The sequence below is a fragment of the Rhinolophus sinicus genome, chromosome 17 (genome assembly GCF_057876585.1).
Source record: "Rhinolophus sinicus isolate RSI-liver-muscle chromosome 17, RSI-T2T, whole genome shotgun sequence".
In the NCBI taxonomy this organism is placed as follows: domain Eukaryota; kingdom Metazoa; phylum Chordata; class Mammalia; order Chiroptera; family Rhinolophidae; genus Rhinolophus; species Rhinolophus sinicus.
The window spans coordinates 144,579,453-144,599,759 of record NC_142517.1 but is presented as its reverse complement, the minus strand read 5'-3'; the positions used below and the strand labels follow the sequence as shown (position 1 = coordinate 144,599,759).

Sequence of the window (20,307 nt, the reverse complement as noted above, 5' to 3'; positions counted from 1 at the left end):
CCTGAATCAAGATCTCTCCTTGACACCAGTGGTCTGTAGGGGACAGAAACACAATGTCCCCCTGTAGAGGACGTGATACTCAGGTGTACTGAGGAGCTGACCCTTCCTGGGTCTTCTCATCTTTACCAAAACAGAAACAGGAAACCAAAGACTGCTGGTGGTGCAGGGTCTGAACTTGAACCTACCACCTCACTGGTTGCTGCAGCACAAAGACCCTTGTGGAGCTCTAATCAGATTACTAACCCTCTTCATTGGGTGTGGGTGCACTGGGAGAATCCAGAGCTGGGTGGGGAAGGGTAGACACAGGCTTGCCCAAAGGGTGGCCTCCTCCTACGCTATAATACATGAACATTTACTTCCATAATTTCCTTTATTCTAAATGTCCCACATACTTCTATATAACTAAATATACTAAGCCCATCTAAAGTTACCATCTCCTTGGTAAAACCTCTGTTTATGCTCACAGCTAAGAACAGCGGCTCCCTACCCTCAACTCCCATAGAACTTGCATGGTCTTGATCTCATAGCACTTACCAGCTGCCACTTCATCAAGGACTTCTGTCTGGGCCCAGACTCCTTGTTTGTACTAATCTCTCAAAGCACCTATCACAGTGCTTCGTTCATAGTAAGAGGTTCAAGAAATATTGCTCGGGTGAGCAGATGAAATCACGATTGAGTCAATGAGACAATAGTCACAAAAGGAAATCTTTTCAAAGCTTCTGAAAAAATTGTGTCTAGTCTGCTGTCTGTAACCCTGTGTCTGAGCCATTTATGCTTTCATCATATCTCTCTTCCTTTTCTCAGAATGTCTACAAAGCCGACCTGGAGTGGCTCAGAGGCATTGGCTGGATCCCCCTGGATTCTGTGGAGCATGTGAGGGTTACTAAAAACCAAGAATGGGTGAATCAGGTACACAAAGTTTGTTCTTCTTACCTGATGCCTGGCCTCCATACCTGCCATGTGGGGATAGGTGCCCTGTAGGGGGAGACCTCTCTTAATCATCACTATTTCTTTGCAGGTGAAATATAAGAAAGCTGCTCTTGACAACTATCCTAACTTCACATGTGTGGAAGACACTCCAGAGATTGTTTTGGCCAAGTTTAACTCAGTCAATCAAAGCGACGTAAGTGTGCTTTGTATGTAATAAGGTACCTGGGTTGGGGAGCTAGTTGTCTATCATTGAACAGATTGGCTTAACTCCAGATAATTGTTTGTAAGAAAATGGGGGTGGGGAGATTATAAGATCATCTTTGGGAGAGAATGTCTTAAATGCCACTAGTAGGTACAATTGTACCCACTTTTAGAGACTATCCATATTCTTCTCCAAATTATTCTGTTAGCTGAAAGACTGAAATTCAACCAGTTAATCTTAATCTCTAAATGTAGACTATTTATTAGGTTGCTAGGTAGATCCTATGAAACTTTAAATATACATTTATAGTAAGGTTCTGTTTTATTTCGTTTTCTCTCCTTAGATAAAATACAAAGAAACGTTTAATAAATTACTAAAGGGCAAATACACATTTTCGCCAGATACACCATACATCACCCACGCCAAAGACATGGAAAAACTCTACAGTACCGTAAGTTCTATATTATGTGATATACAGCCCAGTTCCTAATTTTACACTCTTGTCACTATTCATATTCTTGGATGATTTTGTGAACAAGTGAACTTAGGAGGAGATCGATTATTTTTGTTGTATTTAGTCTTGTTTATTAAAAGTAGCATATGACTGAGAGTGAGTAGCATTTATCCAGCTTGTGTTTTTTGAGCGGCTGTGATGTGCTAGGCACTGAGGAATTAAAGCTCAATGAGACAAGCCTCAGGAGCTCATGCAAGTGAGAAGGACAGACATACCGATAAATAAATGGGTTACTGTTAAGTGTTGTGTCGACTCTGGGTGCACACAGGCCAGAGCAACTACTGTTAGAGAAAAGAGAAGAAAGGCCGGTCCCTCTTCAATAATCATGTACAAACATCTCCAGCCCACAAATGGAGGACTCACCCTCCAAATTTTCATTCAGCTAATTTAAGGACGATATATGTGTGCGTGTAGTATGTGTGTCTGCTCAATGGGAAGCAATCTTTGGTGATTCTCGCCCTATGTGCCAATTTGTTTTCACTTTTATTTGAACTGTAAATATAGTTAGATTTGGTTATAAAATGCCTCAGAGCCTGTAGATTTCATTTGCAACAAGATAAAAGACTCTAGCTTGTCCTTAGATAGGTACACGGATGGCTGTAAATAAAGATTTAAACCTTGCCTTTCAACATAAATATTTTACCTTGATTTTATCGTTTCCTTTTTAGTGATACCTGAAAGAAATCACAAGCAGACTTTTGTTGACACATATTCCTTTGTTCTAGATACTGTATAAAGGGGCGTGGGAGGGAACCAAGGCCTATGGCTATACCTTGGATGAACGCTACATTCCCATTGTTGGAGCCAAGCACGCCGACTTTGTGAACAGCGAGGTCAGTAGGACTTTTGCTCTCATAGGTTTGAGAGTCTTTACTGGGGTGTGTGTGGCGGGGGCTGGTTAGAAAAAGCCCTGTGATTCTCAGTATTGTACCTACTTCACAGCTTAAATACAAAGAGACATTTGAGAAGCAGAAGGGTCACTACCTGGCTGGAAAAGAAATCAGTGAGTTCCCCAGTGTGGTTCACTGTCTGGATTTCCAAAAGATGAGCAGTGCGGTAAGCAAAGTTCACTGGAACTTTATTTCTGACCTGCCCTTTGTTTTGAGGTTAGCTGGGGGATGGGTCAGTCTTGAGACTTTCCGCCACCCCTGCCATTAGCCTTGTGTATATTTGATGGCCTCAAGTTCCCGCCCTTTCCCACCCGCCTCCACTACCAAACACTCAGTGAGGGTCCTGTCTAATTAGCAATGTTTAATGTCTAATCAGACAACAAGGTCACTACAAGGATGGGACATTTTAAAGAAGAATATATTAAAGTATCATTTTTTTTTAACCTTAGTGTATTCTAAAGGTACCGATCTATATTGGAAATAAGACTCTAAATGAGATTGCTCTGAATAATTTACATTTCCTTTCTTATTTTTGTCTTAAAAAAAAATAATATTCTTTAGTTGAACTACAGAAAACATTATGAGGACACCAAAGCAAATATCCATATCCCCAATGATATGATGAATCACGTGCTGGCTAAGAGATGCCAGTACATTCTCAGTGACCTGGAATACCGACACTACTTCCACCAGTGGACACCTCTCCTAGAAGAGCCCAATGTCATACGGGCCCGGAACGCACAGGAGATCTTGAGTGATGTAAGGGGTCTTTCCTGCAGCTTGACTTAACGACAGGCTTCGCCCAGCCCTGCCTGGGCCCCTCTGCTCTGCTCATCCCTGTATTCATAAACCCTGCTGCTTTGCAACACAAAGTGCCACCAGTAACCCACCACTTTTTGGTGTAAGAATCCCTTCTGAGCAGTGGGACACCTATGTTACATAGTTAGTCTGTGTAACACTAGACTAAAATAAAGCTACTGCTCTCCTCCTATGCTTCTTTAGGCCAGAGAATGAAAGGCCTGCCTGGGTTTTGGGAGACCCACCTTCTGACCTCTAAGCACCAAGTGCAGCATGAGCTAACAGGAAATCATCAGAATGTTCAACTGTAAGTTCAGTGAGTACCTATCCTCTTTCACTGTCCCTTCTTTCTTGCAGAATGTGTATAAAGATGACTTAAATTGGCTGAAAGGCATTGGATGCTACGTTTGGGATACACCCCAGATCCTCCAGGCCAAGAAATCATATGAACTGCAGAGTCAGGTGAGCCAGTCCAGTCTTCTGGAACGAGCAGCTTGCCGTGGGTCAGCAGAATCTGTGGTGTTCTCAGCGGGGTATTGGCACGGCTGGCCCAGTGCCCAGGCAGAGGAAGCTGCTCTAACAGTGCATCACCAAAGGGAACCACAGGCCCGCTCCCCAGTCAGACCACTCCTGGGACCTGCTGGGTGCTGGACCTTCTCAGTTTGAGTCTCCCCATAGTTGAAGGCATTAAACATTTCTAATGGAAAGTTGTCTGGCCCGTGTTTCCCAGTGAACTCTCAAGCATCAATATCTTAGTTGATCAGGTTAACTTGTAGAGAGGAGAATGCAAATGCATACTTTGACCATAAATAGATAAGTTTTGAAGTGGAAAAAAAATAGATATTTAGAAAATCTCCTAGCACATGGTTCAGCTCTGATAAGGCAGCTGACAGAATATCGAAAACTGAGCAGCTGCTGTCACGGGTGAAGTATGGCATGGAAAAGACAACAAAATGAGGAAGGGGACCTGGCAAAGATCCAGACCCACCCGTGGTCAAGAGAAACGATTAGTTCTGGCCGCCACACAAAGCCTGCAGGACTATAAGCTAAGTTGGCACAAACTGCTAAAGCTGATGGCAGCCCTGGATTTTACCATTCTCAGTGACTTTTGTTTTTCTCCACAGCTACAATACACAGCAGCAGCTAAAGAAAATCTACCAAATTACAATCTGGTCACAGATACACCAGTTCACGTGACTGCCCTTCAAAGCTACATTAATGCCAGTGAGGTGCGTCTTTCTTGTTTTCTCTTCCAGAACAAGCCATTCATGTCTTTATGTATTTTCAAACAACAGAAAAGAATAACCCATCTTTTGTTTTTCTGTCTGTAGGTGAAATATAAAGAAAATTATCACCAGACTAAAGACAAATATACGACAGTTCTAGAAACAGTGGATTATGACAGGACCAAAAGTCTGAAGGATCTTTACAGCAGTGTGAGTTGTTTGTTTTTTTTGTTTTCTTTCTGTTGCATTTGAGTTACCTTTATTTTCCCCCTTTGGAAACAATACGAAAACAATAGGGATAGGTACTGTATCGGCAAATGTTTGTCCAGTTTTTTTCCCGGACCTTCCAATTCCTACTTTATCTCATAAATCCTCTTAGTTACAATTAAATAAGCCCCAACTTGAATGTTGCACTATTTCACATAGTTGACACAAATTCAGCAATGTCCCCCATATTGCAGGCGGGTTCCATGGAAGCTATCCTTGTTGACCCTGAATTTGTCCTCTGGTTTCTCCAGTGGCCAGTGGCTTACAGACCAACCGAGGCGCATTTGCTTTCTTCCTCTAAATTGATTCATTCAACACACATTTTTTTAAAACTTCATTTTGAAATAATTGGAGATTTACAGAAAAGTTGCAAAAATAGTACAGAGAAGTCCTGTGTCGTTTTCTCTGTAGTACAATTATCAAAACTAAGAAATTAACCTTATTACAATGTTAATTATAGACTTTATCCAGATTTCACCAGTTTTTCCACCAAGGTGCTTTCTGTTCCAGAAGCCAATCTAGGATCCTACATTGCGTTTAGTTTTCATGAACTCCTTAGTCTCCCCCAATCTGATCATTTCTCAATCTTTCCTTGTCTTTTTCTGATCTTCACACATATGAAGACTACTGGTCAGTGATTTTGTAGAATGTCCCTTGGTTGGTTTTATATGATGTTTTTCTCATGATTAAACTGAGAGTATGCATTTTTGGCAAGAATAACACAGAAATGATGTGCCCTTCTCAGGGCATCACAGCAGGTGGCACGTGATGTCAGTAACCAGGGACGTTGACCTTCATCGCTTGGTTAAGTTGCTCTCTGCTGAACTTCTCCACTCTACAGTTACTAGTTTTCCCTTGGTTATTAATACGTATCTCAGAGGAGATCTTTTGGAACTCTGCAAATATCCTGTGTCTCCTCAAGCTTTCTCTCATATATTTTAGCATCCGTTGATGGATCTTGCCTGCAACAATTATTACTGTGGAATATGCCTACTGGTGATTTTGTTTCCCTAACTCCTTCCACAGTTATTAATTGGAATTCTTCTATAAGGAACACTGTTCCTTCTCTCCTGTTTATTTGTTTATATCAGTATGGGATCACAAATATTTGTTTCATTCTATGGGATACAGTTGAATACTATTGTTATTTACTTGGTTGCTCAAATTGTTTCAGTTTTGGCCATTAGGAGTTCTTTCAGGGTGGCTTCTATGTACCTCTGACGTATCCCATCATTGTGTGGTTTTTTTGAGCACTTCCTTACTTCTTGGCACCACAAGATGCGTGAGGCTCATCTTGTATTTCCCCTGTGCCAGACCTGGAATCAGCCACCTCTCCAAGAAGCCGTGGTTTATTAATTGGAGAACAGTATTTCCAAACCAAGATCTAAGCGCTAGCTGTGCTCACTGCCCCTGGGATGTCATTGCTGTGTGGCCCTCTAAGTGGACAGAGCTTAGAAATATATTTTTTTGTTATGTATACTAACCCATGTATGCATGCATATCTGTATTTCTTTCTGTACTTATCCAACTGTATCTATATTTTAAAACTGTGTGTTCATACTGGTATCTCCAATGCAACTCAACACTACAGGGTTCATTCTAGCCTTCTCCCTTTCCTTATTATTGATAACTTCTTTTTCTAACTTGTAACTTTCTTTTTCCTTACCAGCGAAAAGCCGAGTTCTCATTATCTACAACATTTGTGCAAGCCTTGTGTGCACATAAAGTATTTTCAGAATTACTAACCTAAACCCCTGAGAGAAACAAATTCACTAACTGGAGTACAGTTATTTTCGCATATAGATGTAGGCGAATACCATTTTCCAAAATAAATTAGTTGTTTTCCTCCCCACTTCCTTCACTGTAGGCTTGTTATGCATATGTAATACAATTAGATTTACATGGTACACTTTGTATTCCATTTTAGTCCCCTCCCTCATTCTGATTGATTCTGTTTTAATTTATGTACAGTAAATGTCGCTATCTGTAGTAACTAGTACTATGGCTTTTGATAAATAGATAAAGTCATGTATTCGCTACCACAGGCAAGATACAGAAAAATTCTGTATCGGCCCCCAAATTTCCCTCTTGCTGCCCCTGCCCTCTTCCCTGGCATCCATAGAGATGTTTCCTATCCTTAAACTTTTTTCCACAATGTCACATACATAGTACGTAGCCTTTAGTTGTGGCTTCTTTCTTTTGGCAAAATGCGTTTATGTGTTATTCACATTGCTACATAAATCAGTAGTTTATTCTTCTCATTGCAGAATGGTATTCCATTGCATGGATGCACCACAGTTTGTTTACCCATTCACAGTTGAAGGACATTGGAGTTGTTTTCAGTTTTTGCCAATTATGAATAAAGCTGCTATCTATGTTTGCGTAGATGTTTTTGTGTGTACATAAGTTTCATTTTCTCCTGGGTAAATAAATACCTAGGAGTGGAAACAAACATATTCTGAGCTCCCACTAGTGACATAAAAGTAGGGAAGAGTAAACAGGTTTTTTTTTAAAAAAAAAAAATGTTAGTGGTTTTCATCCTCCAGGAATTCTTAGGCCTGTGGGGAATGAATAGCATCAAAAATTCTGATACCTGTCAAACTGTGATAAGTGCTATGGTAGAGAACAAAATAATGGACTGTGAAATTACGGTCGTGGTATTAAAGCAGTTATTCACTTAAGGGTACTGGGATCCTACAGAGTGAGAAGATCTGGGGGTTGTTAGGGCATGTCTGAGGACAGAAACAGAGGGAAAACTGTGCTACTCTGAAGCTAACCAGAATGCATTTGTCCGTATTCACAAGAAGATTTTTAACCCCTACAGAACTTGTACAAGGAGGCCTGGGATAAAGTGAAAGCCACCAGCTACATACTGCCTTCCAGCGCCATGTCCCTGAAACATGCCCAGGACCAGAAACACCTTGCGAGCAATGTAAGTCAAGTACAAACGTGATAGACAGCCTTCCCCCCACCTCTCTGCCCTCCCCTGCTCTCCACTCCCAGGAGTTTTCTGGATGATACATAGGTTGCCCAGAAGTACCCCCTGCATGCCCACAGGGTATACCAGCAAGTAATTCCAGATGCTTAGTCATCACGAACTCTGTGCCCGTGTTTCTTCCTCTCAAGGGCCCTGAAGTCCAGAGGGGATCATAAACCCTTGCAGGAAGCATGCAGATGTGGCCTTTTACGCTACCCACCTGCAAATGACATGGATGGATATACTATTTTGGTCAGGAGTCGGGATAGGCAGAAGACATAATACACCATACAAAATAGACTTCTTAAAAATAGAATTATGTGGGCTGTAGTATAAAAACAAACCAGTGAATGTGATAACTGGTTACTATACCATCCCTAAATAAATGATTAAAAAGAAAATAATTAGCTTTATAACTATGGAATATAAAAATTTTAAATCTTTTGAAATTCCTCTTTTTAAAAGCAGAACTTTTCTTAGGAGAGACATAATTGTAAAGAACCTTAAATCACATGAGCTGTTTAAATATATCATAAAGTCTTATGACCTTTACCCCTTTATGCCAAAAATGTTCTTCAGTAAAACTTTTTATTGCAAAATTCCCTGTAACCTTCAGTGCAGTTCCAATAAAGCCAGTTCTGTTTTAGAAACTTGACCTCTTTTAGAGACTTTTACCTCTTAATGATGAACATTTTATATAACATTTTAGACCAGAATTTCTCAAACCTTTTTTTTTACCAAAACCCACAGTGAGAAATGTATTTTATATTGCAAGTCAACACACACACACACACACACACACACACACACACACACACACACACACACACAGAGACCTGAAGTTTATGTAGGTTCTTTCTGACATATGTTTTATAGAAGAATACTAACTGTTACACTAAAGACAATGCACTCTAATTATTTCAATTCCCTTCTACTTATTTAAAAAGATAATGACCCAGTAAATTGATTTCATTACCCTCTAATGAACCTAGAGATGCAAAGTTTAAAAAAAAAAAAGACTGTTAGCTAATATATGAAATTAATTTAATTCTTACCTGGAGAAAAATTAGTACATATGATTTTGCCCAGCCCTAACTGTTTGGAAAACTACAAACAGACTAGCCCAAAGGAGTCCACTTTTCATTCGGGAAGAGAAGTTTTGTACATAAGATTTTTAAAAGCTCAGTAGAGGCTTTTTCCTTTAGTTATGAAAAAAGTTAGAGGTAAAATTCTCGGCAACTTGTTTTTGGAACAAGGTGGGACACAAAGAAATTCATCTTTTAAACCAAGCATTCTACTAGTATTTTTTTAACTACCTTTGAATACTATCTTCTTTATGAATGAGAAATATAAAGAGCATGGAAACAAATATTCTGGAAAATTCTGATGGGAATTTTGGTTGATGTGTAGTTGGTGAAGAGCTTTGCAAGAATTCTAACACAGATACTCCCATCTCTCCCTTTTTTTTTTTTTTCTGAGATGTGGACCTCTGAGTTGTGAAAGAATTGTTATTTTACTATGTGCTAGGAGATTATATGTTAATCTCTGTAAGGGCCTTCCCTCGTAGTTCATGAAATTATGCAATATTAATTAAAAGGCAATATGGCTTACAAACTGAAAGTTGGTTTTCCCAAAGAAGTTGGTTGCCATGTATTTTTGGAAAACCTTGTAGAAACTGAAGCTCAAAAACTGTGTCTCTTACGCGTCAGGCTTATCAGTTATTAAAAACAAAGAAGTTCCTGAGCACATTCCTCATCTTTCACTTATAATTAAGAAAAGCAAAGCCATTATCACAAAAGAGATTTTTTAAAAAATTACGTAATCTTTGAAGTGAGTTGTAGTGGCAGTGCAAGTACTAGTATTGGAATAGAAGTATTAAAAACAGTGTGAAAATGTCATAGCTCTCTTTCGTTTAAAAAAGTACTTTCTGAGCTAGTCTGATTTGAGCCTCAGGATAACCTGTGGCAGGTATGACTGCTGTACCCCCTACCTCTGTGCACAGATGAGGAAAGAATCTCAGAGAAGTGCTGACCCCAAGTGGGCTGCATCTCAGAATCCCATGCTCTTGTAACAGATCTGTTACTCTGCAAAACTATGTTTCTTCCTTTGTGCTTTCTCTCTGTAGATCAAATATCGGGAAGAATATGAAAAGTTCAAAGCTCTTTATACTTTACCGAAAAGTGTTGATGATGATCCAAATACAGCACGATGTCTCCGAGTTGGCAAGTTTAACATCGATGTAAGTAATTTCACAGGACATACTTCAGAGTGAAGCCAAGTTATATAGCCATCTATTATAAGCCAGGACATTTGCTATTAAACATCGTGTATGGCACTGATTGTGCAGATGTGAAGAAGCTAAGCATTATTTCAGCCCACGCTGCTTCTCCTGCCCCCATGAATCTATAGAAAGTGTAAGAAAATTCCAGTCCTCACCCTGCCCTAGACCGATGGCTGTAAGTTGGTTATCCTGGCTTCTCTGGTGCATGAGAAAGTCATGCTATAATGCCGCAGCATGATTTCCTGTGTAATTGGCATGTTATTTTAATGTCACAGCGCCTGTACAAGTCAGTTTATGAGCAGAACAAGACGAAAATCCACCTGGTGCCTGACATGGTAGAGATGGTTACTGCTAAGGATTCGCAGAAGAAAGTCAGTGAGATCGATTACCGCATACACCTCCACGAGTGGATTTGCCACCCGGACTTGCAAGTCAATAGTCACGTCAGGAAGGTCACAGATCAGATCAGCGACGTAAGCCCATTGCTTGTGACGGGCCCCCCTCCCCGGCCCCACATGCCCGCCCTGAAGAGAAGTGGGCTCACCTATTTCTTCTTCCCCTCAGCCTTCTTCGAGTACTACTTTCCCTTACGCCCGTGGGTCTGCCTGGAATTCAGAGCTGACCCTGGGAGCAGAGCCCTATGTGGCAGCAGGGCCTCGTTGCATAATGCATTTCGCTTTTCACCCACAAAGTCCTTCTTGGTCCAGAGGGTGCCCATGTCTCTGGTGTGAAAGTTACAGTCAATGTTTATCTTGCTGACCCCCTTCACTTGTTTCAATTCTCTAGATTGTGTACAAGGATGACCTCACCTGGTTGAAAGGCATTGGTTGCTATGTCTGGGACACTCCTGAAATTCTCCATGCCAAGCACGCTTATGATCTACGCAATGATGTGAGTGTACCTTGTGTTTTGGTTTTGGCTATTGAAAGTATGTTTCCTTCTCTACGTAGTCTGGAGTCAAGGAGAGAGTATGTTGAGTATGGACATTGTCACGGACTGGCGGTGTGTGAAGCGGTCATTAGGATGGCTGAGCCGGAGAAAGATACGAAGGAATAGAGAGCAGCCGTTTCTCAGCGAGGCAGTTGAGCTGCCCCATTGTTCTCTGGGGGAGATGGCTGTTCTCTCCACCTTTTGGACTAGTTTTGATATATTAATGAGCACGTAATTCTCATTATCAGAAAATCTCATTTGTTAGCAGTTTGTGATGCTACAGATAGGATCTATTTGTCAAGAGGGGATTTGCTAGGCAAATTAATACTGTAATGAAGATTTCAATAAGCAAGCTTAAATGTTCCTAGAAGAGCAATTGTCAATCCCCCTAGAAGTCTCTAGAAGCTCGTATGACTGTAAGCATTGATTACGCTGATTGTCATAAAATTCAGATGCGTCTTGGTCTGTTGAATAAGTGCTAATGAATGTGCCACGCGTTAAAAACAACCAAGCCCTCTGTGAACACCAGCACTTTCTGAGACAACGAATGGTCTAACACAGGCTTATTTTCTTCCTCTCGGCAGATCAAGTATAAAGCTCACGTGCGGCAAACAAGGAATAACTACAAGTTGGTCACAGATACTCCAGTCTACGTTCAGGCCGTCCAAAGTGGGAAACAACTAAGCGATGTAAGTGCCCATTGGGGAAGTTACTGTGGACAGTGAGAAAGACAGGGGCCGCCATTCAGGCAGAAGCGACAAAAACGAAAAAAAGACTGGGCAGTGTCTGGCTTTTTCTCATTGGGAAGCCAGGGTGCTAAGTGGGAAACCAGTCTCGGTGCCTTAGAAAGTACTTAAGATTCTGCTCTTGTTTCCTTAAACCTGACGTGTTCAAGGTGCTACCTAGGGTGGAGTTGTAAGTGCTCCAAGTCTACAAAATACTTGGTGCTTTAGAGCTTCCAAAGTTGCTTTTGGTATCATTGTATCAAGAGCAATAGTTTATGTGTCACCGTCTAGGCCTGCTAATAAATGAGAGCTAACTAAAGTAACACGAGAAGGAAGCAGTTAGACAGGGATGGACTCTGAAGTCCACCTGAAGTTAGAGACAGGGATGGACTCCAGCCTCTTCCCCTCATAATCGGTGAGGCTTGGGAAAGGCACGTAACCCCCCTCCCCAGTGTCAGCATCCTTAGCTGTACGGTGGGACAATGGATGGAAAGCACCCGCTACAACGCCTGACAGAGAGCAGGCGGCACAGGCAGAGAGCTGCTCTTTTGTTTTGTTTTTAATTAACCCTACAGCTTAATAAATACAGAGGGTGCCAAAACCATGTATACACATTTTAAGAAAGGAAAACAATTGTATTGAAATTGTAATACCATGAAATGGTAATATCACGCGAGCATTCACCTGATAAATGTCATCTTTGGAGTGAATGTCATACAGCACATCGCTACCATAATTCAATTCAACTTCAAAAAGTAATATATAGATAACATCTCTTAAAATGTGTACATTTTTTTGGGCACCCCCGGTATTATCCCACCAGTGAGTTAGAACATGGAGACCTGTTATTTCAGAACTTGTGGTGGTGAAATGCCCACTCTTGCTCTCGTTGGGCCTGAGCTGACCCTCCCACTTATTCCTCTGTGTGGAGCCCACACCCGGCTCGGATCCCAGGGAACAAGGCACATAGTATATCTGGTAGAGTTCTCCAGGCAAAGTGAACCAGGCTCATTTTTAAAAAGAGACTTGGGTTCCCACTGACTTTGCTTCTTCCCAACGCTGCTGGCTGGTTCCCCTCCCTCTGCTCCCCTCGGCATTCAGGTTGTGTACCACCACGATTACGTGCACAGCATCAGAGGCAAAGTGGCTCCCACGACGAAGACCGTGGATCTGGACCGGGCCCTTCATGCAAACAAGCTCCAGAGTGAGGTGAGCAGTGCAAACTCGGCAAAGTGCCTGGCCGAAATCCCAGACACAGCTTTCAAGGATAGGTCACTGGCCTCTGTAGAAGCGACCTCAGCTCGGGCATCTTCTCAGCCCTGCCCTTGTAGATTCTAAATGCTGTTCCTTATTGTTAATGCTGTTCCATTCACATGAGTTTAAAAACAAAAAAGTCCCAGTGCACAGCCTGCCTTCCCTCTTGGCTGGCAGGACCATATTTTCAAACAATCAAAGAACAAATGGGCATTATCGGAGCAATGTTTACAAGTTACAAAGAAGAGGGGCCACCTACTATCTCTGCTCTCAAAAAGCTTAAAATCAAGAAGACAAAGACGAGGCACATAATCGCAAAAGACCGCTAACAATAAGAGATAAAGCTAGACATTGCTGTTGGAATTCAGACAAGAGAGAACCTGGATTCCACTTGCATGCTTGATATCTCCAGGCTGTGATAACGGATTGGTGCTACATGGGACCCAAACTTTAATGCTACCCCCCTATATTGAGTTTTAGAAGTAATGTGCTTTTGCATATTTTAAATACTATTCTTACTCCTGTAGCTCCCTGAGAGACACACTCTTTAAGGTCACAGACAGAAATTCCTTTCCACCTTCTTCCAGGAGTATGAACATCATGCCCACTTCATAGCCTGATGGCAATACTGTGTTTTCGGAGGGGATAGGACTCCAAAAGATGTGCCTTATAATTATGACTGTCTCGTGGAACTGGTGATGGCTTGAATATCACCTAAGGGTGGTGTGAACAACAGAGGTGGCACTTGGCTGCCTGTTTACTCCACTTTTCCCAAATTCTTGCTAGCTGCCCTGCAGTCAAGTGGGCATGTGTTCAGAAGCATGGAGGAATTATTTTCTATAAGCTCCTTCTTTCATTGCGCTTTTTTCGAAAACAATTGGTGAACAGTAATCTGATTCATTGCCTGACTCTTAGAACGTATTTAATTTCTTCTGAAATCAATTCAGTGGGCATAAGCACCTTAAGTACCTAATCGAAGACCTAACGTGAGCTGGATATGACTTGTTTAACTTGGATCAGTTATTATTTAACCCGCTCTCCCTCCTTCTGGCAGAATCTGTACCGAGGAGCTGGCCGGCGCTCCCTGCCCACGGGATATAGGCTTCCAGTCGACACCCCTCACTTCAAACACTCCAAGGACGCCCAATACATGAGCAGCTATGTGAGTGCTGTCCTTTACGATGGGGTCTGAAGTGGGAGGGGACATGGATATTCATTGATAGTCTGTTCTCATCCCTCTAGTCCCACCCTGAAGGTTCAACATGGTATGATGATGGGAGCCGAGGAGGGGAGACAGCACATTTTCTGGGGGTGCTGGGGAATTGGCTTGCTCCTTTAGTTCGGCAAAGTGCCTGGACAGCCCAGTCGGTCAGCGTAGGACTTTCATGGAATTGCAACTGTGTGAATCTCAGTTACCTCGGCTCAGGGTTCATGGCTGCCACCATGCCTCTGTTTCTGCTGACCTTAGCACAGAAGCATCCTGCGCGATCCCAAGCCATACACTGGAAATGCAAATTTATACACTCACTACTGATGTTAGCAATAATATTGTCTCCCTTCTGCAATGTCTCATTGCAAAAGATACAACATTATCGTGTGTTTCTTTGAAAAGAAAGGACTTCTTTCCTAGCCGCTGGCTCTGATACCTGTCTCACTACTTACCCTCTGTACCCATTTCACAGAAAGCTCAAAGCAGTAGATAGGCTCTCACTACCTGTAGCTTGCCAGGCACTAGCTCTGACACCAACCCTCCTCCCCTACTTTTGAAGAGTGTCAGGTTGGGACTTGATGCATTTACCCCAAGGGTAAGGCCTAGGGACGTTTTGGCTATCCCAGCGACTTTGGCCTGCAGACCATACCCACAGACCAACCATCAGCTGAATAATAAGCTCTCCCTTCCATGTCACCCTTCAGTGTCCTGGGACTCAAACCTTCTGGCCAAGCAGAGTCCAATATCCAGTGGCCCAATAATATGGCTTCCAAAGCAGAGAGTCACAGATTTAATGACCTAATGTGTCCTCCACTAATCATTCCATAAAGCCACTCATCAGTCTTTATTCTCTTGTTTCTTCTTTGCATTTCCTGCTTTACTAGCCATATTGGAGCTAAAAATATAGGTTTTTCTTGCACTTTGCGTACCTGCCTACGGATTTCATCTTGGGAACCTTGAATTTTATTCGTTTCTGGACCTGGCTTTATTAGCCAACAAAATAATTTTAAAGACTTGGATTATTATCGAAATTTTGTCAGTGACTTGTCCTTATCCTTAATGCTTAGAGAGTAACTTTCAGAGCTGAAAGTGGCAGCTCTTTTCTACTTGAGAAATGTAGTGCTTCTCTTTGTTTAGCCATCAGTGATCTCTTTCTGACTTTGCTTTGCAGTTCAAGTACAAAGAAGTGTATGAACACATCAAGGCAAATGGGTATACCCTGGGCCCCAATGATGTGCCCTTCGTTAATGTCCGGAGGATCAACAATGTTACCAGTGAGGTACTGTGAACGCTAAGTCTGTGGGGGAAATACTGCGTTTCAACGACCATGGCTTTGCTTCAGCTACATGAAGAATTAGTTATATTTCAGCTATAAATTTATACATCCAGGAGTAAGAGGTCTTTTTTGTCACCATTTTGATACTGGTATCCCTTGGTCATGTTTTTCTATATTTGGAAATGCCATTGTAGAGACCCCAACCCATAGATGATAAGGCAAATTAATTCCTTCTTTTGACATTTATATTCACCAATCTTTAATAAGATTCTATTTTAGTCTGAACTCATGACCCTGGTTTTCTACCTGAATTATTGGTTTGTATATCTGATCCTGCTATCCAACCATCTGAAAGACAGTTGAAGACTTTGCTCAAAGTTCTTCACCTAAATAAAATAAATACGATTTACTCTTTTTTCCTAATCTCAATCATTTTCTATATCCTCAATCTCTCCTCTCATGGCTCTTTATGTAAAATATTTGATTTTTCGTTAGTCAACAGATGCTCTTATCATCCTGTATTAAACGCCTGGAATGGCTTTTTCTCCAATGCAGAGGCTGTATCGGCAACTGTACCATAAACTGAAAGACAAGATTCACACGACCCCTGACACGCCTGAAATCCGACAAGTCAAGAAGACACAAGAGGCTGTCAGTGAGGTGGGTATTTTCTTAGGAGAAGGAACAGGCCATGGAACCCAGGTCCACCGATCACTCTCTAATGTGTGTGTTTCTTGGCATTTTTTTCTATAGTTGATCTACAAATCAGACTTCTTCAAGATGCAGGGCCACATGATCTCGCTGCCGTACACACCCCAAGTGATCCATTGCCGCTATGTGGGAGACATCACCAGTGACGTAAGCATTTCATAGGGTCTTTCTGGGCCACTCTTTCCAAGAGGCCACTTGCGTTCAGTATTTAAGCCAACCAGTGGTTTTTTTTAATAGTCTTTTCCACTGAGTGTTTCTAAACTGATTGTACAACTTGGAGGTGAAAGAGCATGGAAGCACATCCCTACTCCCACTCCCTTAAGCAACTTCCTGCTGCCATTTTTTTTTCTCTCCTTTCTTCTCCTAAAAGACCACTCCATTCAATCTAGGTTTTTCTTCCATCAACATAATGAAATAATAGCTGGGTTCTATTCTCAGCACAGTGTTAGAGATTTAATTTAAAAACCTATGATTTATTTGACTGCAAGCAAACTAAGAGTACAGGGTGGATATATTGAACCAAAATGAAAGTGACATCAATAAAAATGTGTCACTACTCTGTCTTACGTATTCTTGATTTGTCTGTTCTCACGATCAGCTCTATTTCTATTTTTGCCATACAGATTAAGTACAAAGAGGACTTGCAGATTCTGAAGGGACTGGGCTGCTTCTTGTATGACACTCCCGACATGGTCCGCTCCCGGTTCCTGCGGAAGCTCTGGGTGAGTGCCCGTCTTCACAACCTGTGGCTTCCCTTGCCAGCTTCAAGAAGCTGGGCAGAAAGAGTCTTTACCTGCAGCTAATTTTAAGGGCACATTTGCCCGTAACCCACTTGAGCAAGTCATAACCCCCTTCAGATGATCTGTGCTTCCTATCAAAGGTGATGAGCTTAGGAAAATGACAGTTGTTTCTGTCACTGCCTGGGAAGACATCCAGGATAAAGGGAGGGTCAGCCTGACTTGCACATGCCAGCCATTTGAAAGACAATGTGTGACCATGACATGCACACGTTTTTCCTTAAATATTCCTTAAATGATGAATCCACTTTTTGTGTTGGGTTTTGTTTTGTTTTGTTTTTCAGTCTAATTACCTGTACACTGATAATGCAAGGAAGATGCGAGACAAATACAAAGTGGTGCTGGACACTCCAGAATATAGGACGGTGCAGGAACTGAAGACACATCTGAGTGAGGTAAGGATGCTGAGGGACGCGTTCCTCTAGTGATCGTTTCTCAGGCGACTACACGAGGCAAAAGATGTCCCCTCTGACTTTATGTACAGAGTGGCCACCATGTCTAAACAAGTCAAATGACCTCAGTTACTTATTTTTATTCCTTTTGAATGAGATGAAAATATGAATACTTATCTTACCTATGACTATGATGGCTGCCAGTTTGCATGATTATATAGATTAGGAAGTCCTTCTGTTTTACCCTGTTGTTGTAGCCTCCAAACTGTATTTATTTCAAAGGTCTCTTTCCCTTTAGTTCCTGCTATCAGGAACCCTAATCATGGCAGTGCCATTTGAAAAGTCTTCAATGGCTTCCTGCTCTGCTTCCCACTCAATCAATTCCAAAGTACTTAAATGTAAAAACCTCTAATTTGTTTGACGACCCATCCTTTTCATCTGCGTCACCTGGCACTAAGCTCCTGATTTATTGGAGTTAGTTTTGTATAGATCTGATGTTCTCACCTAAACTGTTGGTTCCTTGAGGGTTGGACCCCATCTTATTTAGCTGTGTATCCCATAGTGCCCTGACCGTCATAGAGGTCCTTGTTGGCCCATGACTAAACCTGCTTTGTAAAGGTAAGGGCATTCCACAGATGTCAGTGGTTGCTCTTATTACAGATTAGCTGTCCATTCTCATCCAACCCTCAGTTTGTCTGTAGTCTCATCCATCAGACCTCATCAAGGTGAGCCAAGCATTGACTGTCAGGCCACTTCACCGACTCCCCATTCTCAGTAGTTCCAACGGCTACTGATGAGGAATCACTTATGTTCTTGGTCTTAAGAGATGCCCTGGAAAAACAAATGTTGCCCTCAGTGGCGGGGATGTACAGCTTCCCACAATCTCAGTAGCCAGAGGCAGAGGATGATAAATTCCCCAGCTGTTACAAGTGCTACAGCAAGCCCATTTGCTTTCCTGAAAGCTTCCCTCTGTTATTTCAACCAGTGCTAGCACTCAGATAGGAATGCTTATGTTCCTTCTTATCTCGGTAAAGGCACTTCTCCACTCTGGCTAAGTGTCAGAATCATCTGTAAAATATGTTTAAACTGCCCTTCAGTAGGCTCTGACACCGAGCCCCACACTAGACTCTGATTCTCTACGTCTGCTCATGTGCGTGGTTTTACCTGCTTCATGGATGATTCCAACACACCACCAGTGTTAGGAACCACTGCTTTAAGGTATCACATCACTCCTCCAGCTACCAAATAACAAAACACTGTTTGGCAACTTAAACGGCTTCTCTGTAAAGGTAAGGGCATTCCACAGATGTCAGTGGTTGCTCTTATTACAGGTTATCTCTGAAATACCTTTACTTCTCTTGGATACCTGGGTTCAGAATTATCTAAAACTTTCGTTTCTCCTCTTCGCAATTTCCATTGGAAATTTTATACGTATTGTGCATCAACATTAAGAAGAATAATAGTTATTTTTCAGTAGTGCAGTTTCTCCCACACTTGCCTCACCATAGAGTAACCTTGGCTTGATAAAATATTGATCCAAGTTACTAGCCTCGATCCAGGCAGTCTGGGGCAGGGACTATAAATCTGTTTTTAATAAGGATTTGGGGAGTTTTTAGGATCAGGAAAGTTTGGGAAACACTGGCTTAGAAAAAAGTTTGAAGGAAGTTTAAGTTATTGACTTTTGAATTGTCTTGAAACATGGTCTTGACACGTATACATTTGTAATACCAGGAAATAGGGACGCTGTCCCAAGACACAAGCAATGCCTATGTAAGTGCAGGGGAAATACAGTATGAAGAGAATTATACAAATGGCACAGGATAGTCGGGTCTTAGTCCCAGATTTACTTCCAGTTTGCTGTGTGACCTTGTATAAGTCACAACAGCAACACCCCAATTTCAATTGGACTAGATAATAATTTGGGCTCCTTTTACCCATAATATTCTATGAGTTTGTCAATTTTCTTTATTTGAAATTTAGCCTGGAAGAAACAGTAAATTTTTATTTAGTTTATCTCCTTTCTTTCCATAGTAACATCAAAAATAGACCCAAACAGATAAGCTCATCTTGTTTCAGCTTACACTTGGATATGATTTAGATTTTTTTAAATGAACATGTGCCTACATGTGTGTATGTATGTTATTTATTTCCTACATTTTATCTGTCCAGCTGGCATTTATGTCCATAGTTAGAATTTATTTGTTATCCATTTGTACTTTTGAGCTTGCCTCATTAGATTAAATTCCCTCAACATTTATTAGAAGACTACTATTTTTCAGATCTTTTATCTAAGCACAAGGTGATAAAAGGATGATAGGGCAGAGCCCCTGCCTTCCATGGGCCCATAGTCTGTAAGAAGAAACAGACATCAATGCAATAAATGGTATCCTACAGGACTAACCAAGATAGTATGGACTCTTAGAGCGTTCCAAGAGGATAACAGTGGGGAAGAACACTCTAGGCAGAAAGGACAATATGTGGCAATGGCTGTAATGAGTTCTAGAAATTGGAAATAGTTTTAAATAGTACCTGTGGAGTGTGGAAAGCTGCTGGGAAATGACACTAGAAACACAGGACAGCAGCTAGGTTATGAAAACTCATAGGTGCTGTATTAATGATCTGGGGCTTGATGAAAAATCATTGAAGAATTACTTCTAAGCAAGATAGACCTGAGCATTAAGATCTCCTTTCTCAGACTTGTGAAGATGATGAGCCATGTGGAGTGGTCCAATAGATGATTTGGGAGAGTGATTTAGGAGGCGCTTACAGATGTGTAGAGAAGAAGTGATATAGGAGGGTGAACCAGGACAGTGGCTGTGGGAAAGGAGAAAGATCAGATTTAAGGATTATCATGAATAGGAGCCCAGGATTCACAACCATTTTGATGTGGGAATAAGACAGAAGGAGACTGGGAATACTCTCCAAGT

General features: G+C 41.6%; 1 protein-coding gene across 41 annotated transcripts in view; it reads left to right on the top strand.

The window, feature by feature from the left end:
- The window catches only part of NEB (nebulin), a 182,696-nt gene that overhangs the window by 111,385 nt on the left and 51,004 nt on the right, over window positions 1-20,307 (top strand). For all 41 annotated transcript variants that reach the window (XM_088794668.1, XM_088794659.1, XM_088794669.1 and 38 more), the window contains 21 exons: window positions 805-909; window positions 1,019-1,123; window positions 1,476-1,583; window positions 2,372-2,479; window positions 2,589-2,702; window positions 3,098-3,295; window positions 3,692-3,796; window positions 4,459-4,563; window positions 4,666-4,770; window positions 7,652-7,759; window positions 9,930-10,043; window positions 10,361-10,558; window positions 10,872-10,976; window positions 11,600-11,704; window positions 12,842-12,949; window positions 14,049-14,156; window positions 15,376-15,483; window positions 16,036-16,140; window positions 16,234-16,338; window positions 16,815-16,913; window positions 17,273-17,383. In XM_088794668.1, coding sequence (XP_088650794.1) covers window positions 805-909; window positions 1,019-1,123; window positions 1,476-1,583; window positions 2,372-2,479; window positions 2,589-2,702; window positions 3,098-3,295; window positions 3,692-3,796; window positions 4,459-4,563; window positions 4,666-4,770; window positions 7,652-7,759; window positions 9,930-10,043; window positions 10,361-10,558; window positions 10,872-10,976; window positions 11,600-11,704; window positions 12,842-12,949; window positions 14,049-14,156; window positions 15,376-15,483; window positions 16,036-16,140; window positions 16,234-16,338; window positions 16,815-16,913; window positions 17,273-17,383 — 2,427 coding nt within the window. The remainder of the gene's footprint in view (window positions 1-804; window positions 910-1,018; window positions 1,124-1,475; window positions 1,584-2,371; window positions 2,480-2,588; window positions 2,703-3,097; window positions 3,296-3,691; window positions 3,797-4,458; window positions 4,564-4,665; window positions 4,771-7,651; window positions 7,760-9,929; window positions 10,044-10,360; window positions 10,559-10,871; window positions 10,977-11,599; window positions 11,705-12,841; window positions 12,950-14,048; window positions 14,157-15,375; window positions 15,484-16,035; window positions 16,141-16,233; window positions 16,339-16,814; window positions 16,914-17,272; window positions 17,384-20,307) is intronic.